The 16,583-nt window shown below is 46.2% G+C and overlaps 1 protein-coding gene across 5 annotated transcripts in view; it reads right to left on the reverse strand.

Annotated features, from left to right (window-relative positions):
* mast1a (microtubule associated serine/threonine kinase 1a) overlaps positions 1-16,583 on the reverse strand; it is a 75,347-nt gene that overhangs the window by 26,613 nt on the left and 32,151 nt on the right. For 2 of the 5 annotated variants that reach the window (XM_088603552.1, XM_088603555.1), the window contains 8 exons: positions 16,253-16,341; positions 13,598-13,673; positions 10,984-11,004; positions 10,154-10,232; positions 6,062-6,222; positions 5,866-5,941; positions 5,051-5,260; positions 2,427-2,528 (listed from right to left, as the gene is read on the reverse strand). In XM_088603552.1, the coding sequence (XP_088459678.1) occupies positions 2,427-2,528; positions 5,051-5,260; positions 5,866-5,941; positions 6,062-6,222; positions 10,154-10,232; positions 10,984-11,004; positions 13,598-13,673; positions 16,253-16,341 (814 nt within the window). The remainder of the gene's footprint in view (positions 1-2,426; positions 2,529-5,050; positions 5,261-5,865; positions 5,942-6,061; positions 6,223-10,153; positions 10,233-10,983; positions 11,005-13,597; positions 13,674-16,252; positions 16,342-16,583) is intronic. The other 3 variants (XM_088603551.1, XM_088603554.1, XM_088603553.1) reach the window with 3 other exon arrangements.

Below are 16,583 nucleotides of genomic sequence, written 5' to 3' on the forward strand. Positions count from 1 at the left end.
AGAGTGGCCACGATCACAGAAAGGGGGACGGATTACAGTGTGACACGCAATCCTGTTGGGGGACCAGCAGGGGATGATAAGATAATGTGTGGCCAACAAAACACACCACGATCCCCTAAGGGGGACTAATTACACACTAATTACAGTGTGACATGCTGAGCAAAACAAAATCCTTCTGGAGGACCAGTCACCGTGTGACGCAGAAAGTCATACATGATCTGAAACAGAGGACAACAATTGGTGCAACACACAAAAAAATGAGCAATTCATGAGAATTAGACACATTATGACATCACGATGCCTTGAGTCTTAAATTAAGAGCAGAACACAGGTCTGACTACAGCAATACAGCGCATGTGCTTCTACTGGCAAGACTGGAGGAAACAGGCAGGAGCAATCTCCCAACACAAAGTCGGACCCCTCCTAGTAGGGACTGTGTCAAGGGTGCAGACACACTGTCCCTGTGGACTGCTTGCTTCTGAGTCCTGAGTTTGTTAGGCATTCTGATCAACATTCTCCTCTAGCCCCAAGCCTGCCCCATCAGCCCCTGTGAGTCAGGTGGCAAGCTCGTAACAACGTCGGCCAGGTCTGGCACACAGCCACCCAGCCATCCCTCATGAAAGGTGGCACCTTTATCTAGAATTTCCTGACCTCTGCGCCCTCGTTGCATCAGCACCAGCCTGTCACCATGGCGACCATGGAAGTGTGTGGGGGATGTGGGGAGTGACGAGGAGATAAGGGTGGCATCTTATCTCGGATCACTAGGGGTCTAACACAAGATAAACTCCTGTCACCACGGTTTGAATGAGCGTCCTAGTTTGCCTGCCCATACTATAGAGATTCTGAATAAAGATTACACCACTCCTTCGTGGAACAATTTATCTGAATGAACGCTTTCCTCACAACAAGAAACAGGCAAAGGTACAATCGCACCAAAATACCTATTTGAGCAAATGTACACAGTACTCAAAAATGTTAACAGTTTTTGTGTAGCTCCCAGGCACTTTGTATACCACACTGAACACATCTAATAATTTCAGGCCTTTATGGCCTGAAGTTTTGGTGTTCAAAGTGGTGAGAAGTGCTCTTGTACAGAAAGCTTCCTTTGATAGCAAAATATCTCAAAACAGTTGTATAACAATATTTACACACAGTGGGGCTTGGTAATCTTGGCAGGTCTTCTGCATATATGAATACACTTATGTTGAAGATGCTGAGGTTATTATTTTGTCAGATGATTGTTTTATACATTATGTGCATACATTGTTTTACTAGATACATGAAATTAGCAGTTTTTTATTATCTCGCAAGGCTGAGTGAGACACATTTACAAAATAATGATTCAGCTCCAGTGACTCAATATTTCAATTACAAATAAACTTCTTATTTTTGTGTGGTGAAACTCAGAATAGCTGTTTCACCACACATAAATAAAAGCAGAGGGGAACTTTGCAGAGTTTGCAACTTTAATGACAGCCCATCTTTTAAGCAGCATGCACTTCACCTCTGGCTTTTTGAGAGATGAGTTCTGGCTGGTGTCCACCTCAATTCTGCAGTGTCATGTCTTTAGATATGACTCTGCAGTCCCACCAGGCCAGATGCCCAGAATCAGAGCTCCCAGATAAATTCCTCTGCTGGGAAATTCAAGTCCTGTCAGGCTGTACAGGGTCAACTTGAGAGAGACCCTTGACTAAAATTCAGTGGCAAGGGATGCTCTCACTCACAATGGAACCAGAATGCACCAGTGAGACCTCTGATCACCTGTCAATCTGTAGAGAACATTCACAGCAGTTCAATAACAGCACGTCTTCCTCACTCCTAATGCTGTTATCTTGTCCTGCACATATTCTTCAGCGTGTGAAGGCCAGTCGATAAATTGCCCAACACCGCCATCGATTCCCACTTGCTTTGATTAAATTAGGCCTTAATTAAAACCCTGCACTGTCGTCAACAAAACTTCTTCTGATAATATGAAATGTAACACCTCCATAAATATAACTTCAATTTAATACCACAATCACTAAAATATCACCATCTATTTTGATATACAAGAATTTCATTAACAGAATAAGAATACAGTTTTTAGACAGCTTAGAAGTGGTAAAATTCTATGAATAAGATTAGATTTATGGTAAACTTCAAGAGGGGCAACTCCTAGTTGTCAGAATTATGTCCAAAAGATTATGACTGCATTTTGAGGGGTTCAGTCATGATCCCACAGACGGCAGCTTGTGACCACCAAGCACAGACGCCCATTGTCTGAGCCTGTGGTTCCTGTCGTACTGCGCAGGATCACTATGGCAACAGCACAACCTCAGCAGGGCGAATCAAGCTGGCCTCATGGGAACAGGAAGTTCCAACATCCAGCGATCATACAGTGATGTCGCTTCAAGCGCTTGTGATTGGCCGGTGCCATTCCCACTCACCAGGCACTCCAGCAACCTGGCTGGCCGGGAGATGATGATGAGGAGTTTCTTCACCAGCTGTGTGACGAAGGCCACCTCGGAACTCTCCGACCGCTCGAAGGCCTGCCGAGGATGAGAAAACGAAGGAAGTGATGGCGGGAGTGGACCTCTGATGCCTCAGGGGTGTGTCTTTTTACAAGTCCGGTTTGTCCTTTGCACAAATGGCTGCTGCTATATTGTTTCAAGCAGTGTTAATAAAGGAATTATCACTGCATTTTGCAGCCTCATTCAGGTACAGCATGCTGTAAACAACGTGCTGTAAAGTGGAAGAGAAGACAGTCCCTGGAGTGTTGCATTCTGACACGGAGATGGATTGGATTAAACATGAGGTCTGTGAAGAGGATAATATTACATCTGAGAGATAAAATACACAGAGCACAGGATTATAGCCAAACCATGGCCAGGCAGAGCTTACAAACTTCACAAGGGCCTTTAAAACAGGGGTCCCCAGTACTGGTGCTGGGGACCCCCTCCCTTGCTACTCTCACTGCAGCTGAGCTGTTTACTGAAATGAATCCTTCATTGAGCCTACAAGTCGGTTAGTTGGAATCTTTGCAATTTAGTTTTCTACTCAGATGCTAAGTTACTTGAGAAATGCACCAGTTAAAAGGCAGCCTCCAACAGGATTAGATACTAAAACAGAAGAAATTGGAATTGAACCTATCATTAGGTATTTAGATATACAGTGCCTTGCGAAAGTATTCGGCCCCCTTGAACTTTTCAACCTTTTGCCACATTTCAGGCTTCAAACATAAAGATATAAATTTTTTATTTTATGTGAAGAATCACCAACAAGTGGGACACAATTGTGAAGTGGAACGAAATCTATTGGATTTTTGAAACTTTTTTAACTAATAAAAAAATGAAAAGTGGGGCGTGCAAAATTATTCGGCCCCTTTACTTTCAGTGCAGCAAACTCACTCCAGAAGTTCAGCGAGGATCTCTGAATGATCCAATGTTGTCCTAAATGACTGATGGTGATAAATAGAATCCACCTGTGTGTAATCAAGTCTCTGTATAAATGCACCTGCTCTGTGATAGTCTCAAGGTTCTGTTGAAAGTGCAGAGAGCATCATGAAGACCAAGGAACACACCAGGCAGGTCCGTAATACTGTTGTGGAGAAGTTTAAAGCCGGATTTGGATACAAAAAGATTTCCCAAGCTTCAAACATCCCAAGGAGCACTGTGCAAGCGATCATCTTGAAATGGAAGGAGTATCAGACCACTGCAAATCTACCAAGACCTGGCCGTCCCTCTAAACTTTCAGCTCAGACAAGGAGAAGACTGATCAGAGATGCAGCCAAGAGGCCCATGATCACTCTGGATGAACTGCAGAGAACTACAGCTGAGGTGGGAGAGTCTGTCCATAGGACAACAATCAGTCTTACACTGCACAAATCTGGCCTTTATGGAAGAGTGGCAAGAAGAAAGCCATTTCTCAAAGATATCCATAAAAAGTCTTGTCTAAAGTTTGCCACAAGCAACCTGGGAGACACCCCAAACATGTGGAAGAAGGTGCTCTGGTCAGATGAAACCAAAATCGAACTTTTTGGCCACAATGCAAAACGATATGTTTGGCGTAAAAGCAACACAGCTCATCACCCTCAACACACCATCCCCACTGTCAAACATGGTGGTGGCAGCATCATGGTTTGGGCCTGCTTTTCTTCAGCAGGGACAGGGAAGATGGTTAAAATTGAGGGGAAGATGGATGCAGCCAAATACAGGACCATTCTGGATGAAAACCTGTTGGAGTCTGCAAAAGACCTGAAACTGGGACGGAGATTTATCTTCCAACAAGACAATGATCCCAAACATACAGCAAAATCTACAAAGGAATGGTTCACAAATAAACGTATCCAGGTGTTTGAATGGCCAAGTCAAAGTCCAGACCTGAATCCAATCGAGAATCTGTGGAAAGAGCTGAAAACTGCTGTTCACAAACGCTCTCCATCCAACCTCACTGAGCTCGAGCTGTTTTGCAAGGAAGAATGGGCAAGAATTTCAGTCTCTCGATGTGCAAAACTGATAGAGACATACCCCAAGCGACTTGCAGCTGTAATCGCAGCAAAAGGTGGCTCTACAAAGTATTAACGCAAGGGGGCCGAATAATTTTGCACGCCCCACTTTTCATTTTTTTATTAGTTAAAAAAGTTTCAAAAATCCAATAGATTTCGTTCCACTTCACAATTGTGTCCCACTTGTTGGTGATTCTTCACATAAAATAAAAAATTTATATCTTTATGTTTGAAGCCTGAAATGTGGCAAAAGGTTGAAAAGTTCAAGGGGGCCGAATACTTTCGTAAGGCACTGTATCATTAGGGATATCAGAAGTGGATCAAAATCCAGCAGATGTGGGGTCCCCAGGACCAGGATGGGGCACCCCTGCTTGAAAAGGCTTAGCCCACAGAAAAGATATGGGACAATTCAGGGGTATCTGGGGGACAGCGTAGGAGAGCCTTGCAAATTGCTAAGGTCAGCTTCTGAGGGTTTCAGGCTTAAGCGGAGAGCGTTCAATCTGACTGACGCACTGACTTGCGCTCTGTCCGTGGCTTTCTTGGAAGGGGTGGGGGTTCTTCACTCACATCTTGCAGGAGTTTATCCAGGTTTTCCTGCAGCTCGAGGAAGTAGACGGTGGTGATGACGCCTTCCTGAGATTTGGTCAGGCAGTCCCGGGACAGCTCCACGATCTGGTGGTGGATGAAGCTGAGGACCCCGTCAGCCAGGGGCAGCACGTTCTCAGGGGAGAAAGCAGTGATGAACTCTGAGAGGCGCTCTTCCATCTGGGCCGTGGCCTGAGAAACAGAAACAGATAGATGTCCCATGTTATGACCATACTTGTACCACCCACCGCCATTGCACCATCCTCTCTTTCTTTAAAATAATTTTACTGTACTTTACAGTCCTTTCATCAAGGTGTACCACATTCCCATAAGGGCATAGCCAAGAAGATGGCATGAAAAATCTGGGTGTATCAAAAATCACAATCAAGAAATGCATCCCATTAAATTTTCTGATGATTATTGTTTTTGTAGTTGTAATATCGTTGCCTAATGACCCCTTGTTTGGCTCTGAAATTCTCAATAGGAAGGATATGGAATACAATATGCAGGTTGTTCAAAAGTTATTGATAGAAAGGATGAGGAAATATCCCTGAAGGAAATGAAATGGCATGCTTAATTAAAAAAATGGCTGTGAGAGGGAGTTAGGTTGAGACAAGATGAAGACTTCATTTCTGAACTACATTCCCCAGAAAGCCGTGGGGATCGACCTTCCTTCCACAGTCACCTGACCAGTTAGTATAAGCATTCTGGGGAATGTAGTTCAAACAAGAGACTCCATCTTGTCTGAACCACTACTGTCCTCTTAATGGCACTATGCAAGTCTCTGACTGTCTCACCTTGGGAAAGCGCTCCTTGTACACATGGTTCATCATGACAATCTCATTGTCGTAGCAGGATGGGGAGCGTCCCGGGCTAGAACACAGGACACATGGGTCAGGGTAGAGCCCCAACACAGGCATGAGAAGAATTACAGAGCCCTGATGTCCACCTGGACCAACTTCAGAAAACAGGGGGTCCCAGAGTGGGAGGTACCTGAGGCTCCGAGAGCGGGGCCGCACGGCTGGCGACCTCCGACCCCCGTCGTCATCAGTGATGCTCTCGGTGCTGCCGAAGTGCTTGGACAGGAAGTGGAGCTCGTCCATTGTGGGCTGGAAGGGCAGCTGGTGGAGCCGCTCTTGCGAGGAACTGGAGGACTGGAGGTGCACAGAGACGCGGAGTGAGACAACGCACTGCCCTGTCGCCCCCCGTCCCCGCCCCCAACCCCCTCCGTCTCTCTACAGATTTGGCCGGATGTGAAGATGCAACCTAAAGTCTGCTCACTGTACAATTACCTTACACTCACCAGCTTCCTTTCACCCATCCATTTTCTAACCCCTTCTTCCAATGCAGGGTTACAGGGGAGCCGGAGCCTATCCCAGCAAGCAACAGGCACAAGGTGGAGTAAACCCTGGATGGGACACTAGTCCATCACAGGGCAGCCACAGAGCAAACACAAACACACGCAGACTCATACTGGGGCCAATTTTCCCAGAAGCTATTTAACCTACCAGTACTGTATGTCTTTTGATTGTGGGAGGAAACTGAAGAATCTAGAGGAAACTCACAAGGACACATGGAGAACACACAGACAGCACCTGAGGCCTAAACTGAACCCGGGGCTCCAGCACTGTGAGGCAGCAATGTTCACCACTGTGCCACAGTGCTACCCCAATCACCACTGTGTATTCCTACATACACAGGTATGCATTACTACAGACCATCATGTATTCACATCGTGAAGAGGTGTTAGTGGGGCCAGCAGGGGGCGCTCACCCTGCGGTCCATGTGGGTCCTAATGCCCCAGTATAGCAACGGGGACAGTATACTGTAAACAGGCGCCGTCCTTCTTATGAGACATAAAACCGAGGTCCTGACTCTCTGTGGTCATTAAAAATCCCAGGGCGTTTCTCGAAAAGAGTAGGGGTGTAACCTGGCCAAATTTCCCATTGGCCCTTACCAATCATGGCCTCCTAATAATCCCCCTCTATGAATTGGTTACATTACTCTGTTCTCCTCGCCACTGACAGCTGGTGTGTGGTGAGCATATTGGCGCACTATGGCTGCCGTCGCATCATCCAGGTGGATGCTGCACATTGGTGGTGGTGGAGGGGATCCCCATTACCTGTAAAGCACTTTGAGTGGAGTGTCCAAAAAAGCGCTATATAAGTGTAAGCAATTATTATTATTATTATTATTCCTATATATGCATTTCCGAGACTTATATTTCATTTCCATGGATAAGGTTGAAGGTGTTTTTCCTGAACTGCTGTTCATCATAAAAATAGAGAAACCACTGGGACTGAGGGCTCATTGTGATCATTGAGCTGATCTCTAAACACATGCTTAACTCTCTCCCTAAACAGCTCAGCTTTGCGCAGTCTTTTGAGGGTTTCTGAAAACCGAAAAGCACAAGGCTCACAGGAAGGAGCCTGAAAGCTTTGTTTCGTTGCCACAACTACTAATGGGAGTCAAGATTTTAATGATCCGGCTTTGGGGGTGGGAACTCTCCATAGCTCGCACAAGCGCCAGCCGTTAAGAGGGTAGCCCTTGATTCCCACAACCGCTAAGCTCTCCATTGATCGTTATCTACAAACAATTAAACAATGAAAGGGTGGAAAAACATTGCCTGCCAGGAGCAGAGCAGAGCGCAAGTAGCTCTGTTGCCTGTTCCCCCTCTTCTCTCAGCACAGTCCGGTGAGGGGTAGACACTGCACACTTTAGATTCTGTTCATGGCGCTGGCCCAGTGGGACTGCATGATCCGAGATCACTGACGTCACCCCAACGACACGCAAACTCCGCCCAAAGTGCTCTGAACAGCTACACAGGGACACCAGTCAGGGCCTGATGGCACAGCTCTCACATGGGCTGTGCCAGCTTACATACATGCTTCCTTGGGGACACCCTCCTCGTCTTTCATATGATCAATAAAGGTCTTTTAAACAGCCTTGGTAATTGGACTGTACAGGCAATTTCATGATACACTGTGAGCGATGACAAGACAAAAAATATATTTTTTGGGATTCAATTTTTTTCACTTATTTGTTTTATCTCCATCTCTACTAAGGGCCGGTATCATGTGTGTACAGAACCTGTTGCTCTTCACGGCAGGGCAGCCTGTGGCAATGCAAAACCCCAGGATTTATCGCTGGTGCAACCATTTGCACTTGCCAACATGATCTCTGCTCTTTGATTGAATAACTTTCTCTGTGTATCAGTGAATGCTTTAGTGGGTTAAGTTCATTTCTAAGACTTTAACTGGGAAAATGCCTTTATGTTTGTATAATGTATTGCATTTCTGCTCTGTCCCCACAGAGAATTGATCATGACCTCTCATGGGCATTTCAGGAGCCACACAGCTGCACACCAGAAGACACTGGGTCTCCCACCATGAGAGAATTCTGGGCTATAAAGATTCCAAAGGGGTGACATCACATTTTGTTTCCCAGAACCACCAAACCTCCAAACGGGTGACATCACCAACTGTATCAGACCCACCACTGCTGAGCCCTGTTACGCTATTTTATGACTTCAGATATCACACTTATCAAGACTGAAACTTTCCAAGAGGAGCTATAGTTTTCAGACACATGTGCAGAGTAACCTGAAACTCTTCACCTGTGCATTGTTGTATGGTTAAATAACTCCTGGATCACTTGTTAATACTACCATAACCTATGACGTTGTTTAAAGTTTAAACTGTTTGCTACTTTCGATCATTCATTGCTTTGTTTTTTTGCTCTGCCTTGGGAGAGCCCCTGTAATTGAGATTAAACAGTGCTCAGAATAATGTGATCTATGCAAATTAAATTGCTATGACCCATTTCTTCCCTGATGGGTGTTTCTCAGTAGAGTTTCTCATCATGGCCTGAAGCCCGTTTCAGCAGTCAAGCCACAGCTCCTCCACAACGATGAGGTCTAATAAGAGAAATGGCTGACAACAGCGATGTGAAGCAGAAACCCTGCTTCTAATACTGAAATGTGTCAACTTGAATTGCATGGAAACCCCATAGTTCACCATTTCCTTTTACACACTGGAAGGGTGGGGACAGAAGGCCAAGGTAGGTAAAAGAAACAGGATTCACGTCCTGTCCTCGCTGATGCAGCCGACACAGAATCACAGTACTGCAGGGATTACTTCGCAGCACTACGGCAAAGGTGGCATCTCCCTGCCTGCTCATAGGATACATCTTGGATTGGGGTCCACAGTCTTCCTACTGTTGCTTAGCAACTACCTATATCAGTACATGAGCCAGATGCAGTATATAACAGCATGCACGAGGGGTTACAAGCCAGCGAGCACGGATGGGATTCTGGAAGGAGCCAGACAAAAAGCGTTGCTGATGGCCGCTAATGGCTCTGATCTCTGCTCTCTGGCGATTATTCCTCCACTCTCTCTGCCCTTCCTGATCAGCGTGCCTGGGGGCAGGGGAGGGGAAGAGCCGACGGGAGCTGTTCGCGGTGCTGAAAGAGTCGCCGCACCTGTGCTGAGTGACCTCTCCGGGCGCCGGTCCTGCCTTTAGCCTTCCAGAGCTGCAGCAAGAAGGGAGCCCTGTGCTCTGCATGCCACCCACTGCTATGTGAGCACGGAAAGCATTTCACGTTTTAGTTTTAAACGGCACAACGCCTGAGCCCTGCCCGTATCACACAAAGCATCTGCTGACACATTGCGCGTAGCTAGTGCAAAAGGCAGACATCGCTTAGCCTTAAATTCAAGGTTTCTGCTTTGAATCCTCCCAGAAATCTGAAAACCAATCACACCACAATCTTATATGATGAGTTAAATTGTACCAAACAATATGCCTGCAAACAGTGCCAAGTACACTGGCAGTTGTTCAGCAGAGATTATGTTCAGGGATACGTGATTCAGTGCAAGATATGATACGTTACTCAGCCACGGGCAGCTTTCGTTTTTGCAGAGTTCGATTCACTGGGATTGGCTAATGTGTCACACCAGAAATGGAGAGTGCTGGCCAGGTAGGACAAGTGTGGAGGCTGCCTGGAGAGGTAAAGTGTAAGAGGAGTGCCTGCAAAGTTACAGGGGGCTGAGAGGGGGGCCAGTGTGTGAAGGTGCTGGACGAACTCACAGATACCGTTGAACTAGGTGTGTTGGTCCCATATCCTGATGAAGGCAGGGAGGCCAGAGACCAGCGTCGCCCGTCCGCTCTGCAAATGAAAAAAGGTGGCAGCTTATACCCTTCTGCCTGGGGGGTGAGTGCATACAGACATCTATCAGCAGAAAATACCACCAGGGCTGCACATCCAGACAGCAACAAACGCTTATCCAGACAGCAACAAACGCTTAGGACTAATCTACCTCCCTCCGTCATGGCTGACCCAGCACTCTCTTCTGCTTCATATATATACATGTGTTTTTTTTGTCACAATTATTTCGTTTTTACTCCTTACACCTTGGATCTGCTTACTAATACTCCGTTGTCGTTTGCCAATTGTCCTGCAGACTAGACTTCCTATTTCACCACAAGGAAGCGAGAGGGGGAAGGTCGCACAGGGCTCTGAGTCACTCAGACTGGTTGGAAGCAACTATTTTTTTTTGCCCTTTCAGATAAATTAGGAGGGCAGATGATCAGCAAGGCGGATACAAGGAGACATATGATTGTCCTAGAATCAATCACCAGAAGATACTCACAAAAGAAAAAAACAAAACAAAACCATATGACAGGAAAAAGCCAGCAACAGAATCTACTCCTTCAAAGTTAAAAGAGAAAACACCATCATGGATGCACAAGAAATCACAGAAACGCCAGTACCTGGATTCACACGATACCACAATGACCAGAAATCATATGAGGAGCAACACAGCCACAAGTCATTTTCTTTTTTTTTCTTTCTTTTCCTTCTCCTACTCTGTTACAAATCAACTGACTACTTCAACAGCAGGAAGCACCAGGGTTACCTGTCAGTTCTGTGCCCGTGGCTGCACAGGGGAGAGATGAATTAGATTAATACCACAGAAATGCCACAGCGCACACGCACAGAGACCGGGATCAGGGGACAGAAAAAGAATGAAAGTCTGCCTGCAAGGGGCCACAGGCTGGTAAACACAGAACTGTGATAAGGAGGGTTTTGTTCGCTAGAGATCCATAAAATGATTTTTAGATCACATGAACGGGGGTATCCCTGGAAGGAGCTGGAAGGACTGTGGGGTGCTGAACCCCCAAAGTTAAACATCAGTAGCACTCAGTCAGCACTCTGAGTGTTGAAATGAAAGAAACGTAATTCACCTGGCGAGAAAGAAAATAAGACTCCTTGGGATTAATTTCTTTAGATCCTACAAAATAAGTAAACATACATTTTAAGTTAAATGGCCATTTTACTAAAAGTGCATGATCTGGAGTAACCTGAGGAACTATGTGCAGAAGAGAAATCATGAATTGCTCTCCCCCACGCAGGAATATTCACCTTCTTCCAACTAAACCAAATCTGAACAATAAAACATTTGTTTGGGGACACTCTATCGTTCACAGTCCTGGCTCAGAGTCCCAGAATATCTGGGCTGATAGTTTGCTGGTACTTTCACTGTAGATGGGACCCAGGCATGACTGATCCTGGGCTGAAGGGCTCTCTGTTTTTTTAACAAGTATCTGATTGTTTTTTAATCCAGCACAAATACCCGCCACATCAGTTTAATGTTAAAGTAATGTTACAGGACAGGTAGATTGTTGGTACGGTGTATTATCCAGGAATAATTAATAATAACAATAAAGAAAAACACAGACTTCTCTGCACTCGCTAAATGGAGTAAAACTAAAAGAGAAAGAGACAGAAGACACAAAAAAGAGCACAATAAAAACTCATTACACTAACAGCCTGTAGGAAGCAAGAAAACGGGGAAGGTCAGTCTTAACAGGTATCACCTGTAGCCAGTTAGCGCCAGATTAAGGTCTTGGGTGTAGAAGGGAGGCTCCGAGTCTCAAAATAGTGCAGAAATTGTTTAAAAAGCTTTAAAAACGAAATGGTCGAGCCGCTGAGTGTGTATCTAATTTTCATCAACTTAAGAGGCTGCATCTTGCTTCTGATCCATTGAACAAGTGTGGGTGGCAAGAGAATGAGGCGCCTTACTAGAAGAGGAGTAAAAACCAGGCCGTCAGACTGCATTTTGTGTCCCTGTTTTTTTTGCAAAAATTCTGTGAGATCGCACACAAATGTTTTGTGAAAACCAAGTCAGAAAGTCGAGCAAACCTATTGCTAGTCCTAGTCGCCTGTCGCAGTGTGGAGAATTGGACACGGACTTGTAGGGCAGCTCTGAGAAATGTCGAGCACTGGAAACAGCAATTTGCTATAGAATTTGCGTGCTTGGGAGGGAGGGGAGAAGCTTTCACTTAAATGTTAAACTCAAGCCTTATAAGGATTTCTGTGTGGATTTTGCATTTTTTATCTATGACATTTCACACTACAAATGTCAGCTTGGCATACCCTAGTAACGTGTGGGCACACAAGCCAGAGTTACAATTCGATGCAATTTTATTTGAATAGGATCCTTCAGAGTCTAGAGTCATAACTCCGAGGGAAAGTGCCCTCAAAAGGTTTGGAAAGGCTGACAGATTGGGCTATTGCCTCACGCAATGACTCCAGCAATTGGAACAAATGGGCAACTAAAACAGCTGTGACAGAGCTCTCATGAAAGTGCGCCCAGCAGTACTTACAGTAATGGCACGTAATTCAGCTTCCAAACCAGCCCGTACGTGTAAGAGGGACCACTGTAACACGTCAGACTCTGCCTCTTTTTACTAATTCAGCTGGCTTATTCAAAGCAAATGACATTCGCACTATTTTTTACAGCCAGGTAATACAGGTTAAGTAAGTACTTGCTCAACGGTACAACCATTTGAGCCCATAACCACCCAGTTATAAATCCGAAGCCTTAACCACTATGCCACATCTTATGCACCTTACACATCCAGTTCTTTTGCTCAGGCTTCAAAGTGTGAAAAAACGTTGGGCACTATTTTCTGGAATGGGAAAGCGTGTGACGTTGTCTGGTGCATCGAACCAGGCATCCCAACCTTTGGTTTTAGGTCTCTGTCCTGGATTCCACCATGTTTTTTTTTATTTTGAATGTGTAAACAGCAGTTTTATGTTTGACTACCCCAATGTCCAAAGCTGTTAAAGTTTTAAAGAGGTGTACAGTAGAACACCATTGGGATTCAGGATACTGAGGGTTGGAGTTGGGATTTCCAGCTCTACAGCAATGATCCTCACTCCTGGCCCAACTGAGCCACGGGATCGTTTAATTTGCCTTCCTCTTCAACTTTTAATGACTCCATTGAATCCTCTACAGACCTAATTGATCTTAGGCACCACAGCTTCAAAGCCTTGCAACTTTGAGAAATCTGAGGGGCTGTGGCTCTCCAGGAGCAGAGGGCTGGTCGTCCCTGGTCTGGACTGTTATAATGATTTGAGAACGAAAAAATCTTCTATTTCCGAGGTGTTCGTCAATGGTTTTTTGATCAGGCACCGGCTCAGACGCTGGCTGCTGACTGGTCTTCGCAATGCATTGTGGGTCTTACCTTCTGGACGAGGCGAAGGAGAAGTGTGCTGGGGTGCTGGGGGAGAAGTTTCTGGGACTGTCCAGGGGGCTGCTTCCTGTAGGGAAACATGCAGTGAACAGGTTGTTATCAAGCCCCAGGCATCAGGTGTCATGGAAAAGATGGCTGAGAGCTTAGGGAAAAGTGTTTTTTGATTAATGGGGGTTGCCAGTTGGATACCAGGCTCTGCTACAGATTTGCTGCCATCCCATGTGAGCGACCGAACATCCGCATGGTCCATCCTTGAGCCTATGAGCTTCTGCTGCTCCTCCGTGTGATGAACGCAGCTCTCCTGCCCCTGTCGGGATTCGACCCCAGTCACTGGTGGGATCAGAGCCTACACAGCACCGCTTCTTAGACAGCGGACAACTCTGTGATGCCAAAAGACTGGGTCCTCTACTGCCGGAGAATTCTACACAACACCAGTGACAAGCAGAGCACTGCTTTGCCCGCACCAGGATTCGATCACGGTCACTAGTGGGCCCAGAGACTCACACCGACACTCCGTAGACAGCAGGGGATTCTGCTGGACCACATGACTGGGTCTTCCACTGCAGCCGAGCTCTACACTGCTCAGATTTCACTCCTGTAACTGGCTCAGTGCACGGAGCCCTGTTAACATCCTCTCGGTGCTTATTCTCCTGCTATTCGCCGTGAACCGACCGGTACAGAAAACAGCAGAAAGCATTGACAGATGGACATCCCGGCCACTCGCGAGCTCCATGCATGTCCTCTGCCACTCCCTAGACGGCACTGCCGAGAGCAGCTCTGCTCTGCCCGAGTTCAGATTCAGTCACAGCCTTTACAGGACCCAGAGACTCACAGTGCCATTTGCCACATGGCAGTGACGAGTGCAGCTCTGCACTCCCTTGCCAGGCTTCAGTCACTGTGGCTACCAGGCCCAGAGACTTGCAATACCACTCCCTAGACAGTGGCGATGAGCACAGCTCTGCTCTGCAAGGATTCAGTCATGGTCATTAACGAGCCCAGAGATCCACAACACCACTCCTTAGACAGCGGCGATGAGCACAGCTCTGCTCTGCAAGGATTCAGTCATGGTCATTAATGAGCCCAGAGATCCACAACACCACTCCCTAGACAGCGGCGATGAGCACAGCTCTGCTCTGCCAGGATTCAGTCATGGTCACGAATGAGCCCAGAGATCCACAACACAACTCCCTAGACAGTGGCGATGAGCACAGCTCTGCTCTGCCAGGATTCAGTCATGGTCATTAACGAGCCCAGAGATCCACAATACCACTCCTTAGACAGCGGCGATGAGCACAGCTCTGCTCTGCCAGGATTCAGTCATGGTCACGAATGAGCCCAGAGATCCACAACACCACTCCCTAGACAGTGGCGATGAGTGCAGCTCTGCAAGCATTGCGCATTCATGGCCGAGGTAGGATTTCATTTCAAATAAACATTTTCAGGGGGTGTTTTAAAAATGAAGCCTTCCGTTCTCCCACGTATTATCTTGGCTTGGTGCTACATTTCCATTCTACTGTTATTAAACTCCCTCTTGCTCATCATCATAGTAGGTGCTATTTCCTGCTGAACAGACAGGTAATAAGCCTGAAAACAGGGAGAGACCCAGGGTAGGCAGCCCTGGACAGACCCCCTCTGTGTGACGTGTAATGCTGCCCGGAGGTTTTATGTCATCACTGAGGCAGGGCCCCAGCACCATCCTCCATTTAACTGTGAGACCGAATGCCGAAACAGCTTCCTTTAAAAACCTGCAGAATGTCTGAATATCCGCTTCTCTTTAAGACATGGCCATGTTGTATTGTCATTACATAACAGGGCTGTGAAACAGACTTTTTATGCTCAGATGGAGCCTGGACTAGAGCTACAGGCTGTGGTTCAGTTCAGTCCTCCTCCAGAGTTTTGTACAAACAGCGCCTTAACCTTTTCATGGATGACCAGCTGGAGCAGCGTGACAGATATTGATTAAAATATTGCAGATGGACTTAACTGTAAGTGCTGCACAGTATTTCAGCCTTCGGAGCAGGCCTTGATTAAAGCACATCTAGAATATTACTCCTTTATTTAATGAGGTGCCTTAGATGTAAACACATCTCAAGGTCCTTTACAGCACATCTACAAATATCGTGCAAAGAAAAATAACACAGAAAATGGAAATAAAACAACACAAAAGAGAAAGGGTCGTGGTAGTCTGAAACAAGCTGCCCAGCTGCTGTTGAAGCCGACACCCTGGTGCCTTTCAAGAGGTGGCTGGATGAGATCCTGGGATCAATTAATTGTCAATGAATGGGCCGAGTGGCCTCTTCTCACTTGGAATTGTTCTTGTTCTTAAAAAAATAAAATGGGAAACGGTATTTAAAGTCAATGAATAAAGTTTGGTTTTTAGGCATGAGGTTTATCATATGGAATCACACTTCCAGAGTCCCAAGAGCACAGCCCATGAGGTAGGGGGTAACATAAAGCTTGGAACACAGTGTAATTTTAACTGTGACTAAATTCTACAGGGAGCTGGGCCTAGATGCTAAACCTGGCGTAAGAAGTCAGGTGCTTCACGCTAGCCAAACAACAAAAACAGAAACTTGTTTTTTTAGAAAAATTGGAAGCTTACACTCCTTGCACCCCCCCTGCAGTCTCTCATTACTTGGTACTTACCAATGTGTCCAGGCAATGGTGAATGTGGGCGGGGCAACGTGGGGGAGGTGCTTGTCAGAATGAGGCTCTTCCTGTTACTGGTGCGGCAACTGGGAACACACAAAACAAAAAAGACATGCTTTTTTAATAGTGCTAGCAAGCGGAGACAGGAAAGTGAGAGCTCTCTGAGTAAAGATTACCCCATTCATTATGGAGTCACATTTCCTCGTGTAGCTAGGAGGCGTGCTCCAGTCTTGACACATTACTACAGAAGAAGTGATTTGCCTTCTAACGAGCTTTACTGAAGCTGTTCAAATTGTAGGCAACTAGGATCAGTAATGCCTTGGGTTAT

Source organism: Lepisosteus platostomus, chromosome 13 (assembly GCF_059453375.1).
Source record: "Lepisosteus platostomus isolate fLepPlt1 chromosome 13, fLepPlt1.hap1, whole genome shotgun sequence".
NCBI classification, from domain to species: Eukaryota; Metazoa; Chordata; class Actinopteri; order Semionotiformes; family Lepisosteidae; genus Lepisosteus; species Lepisosteus platostomus.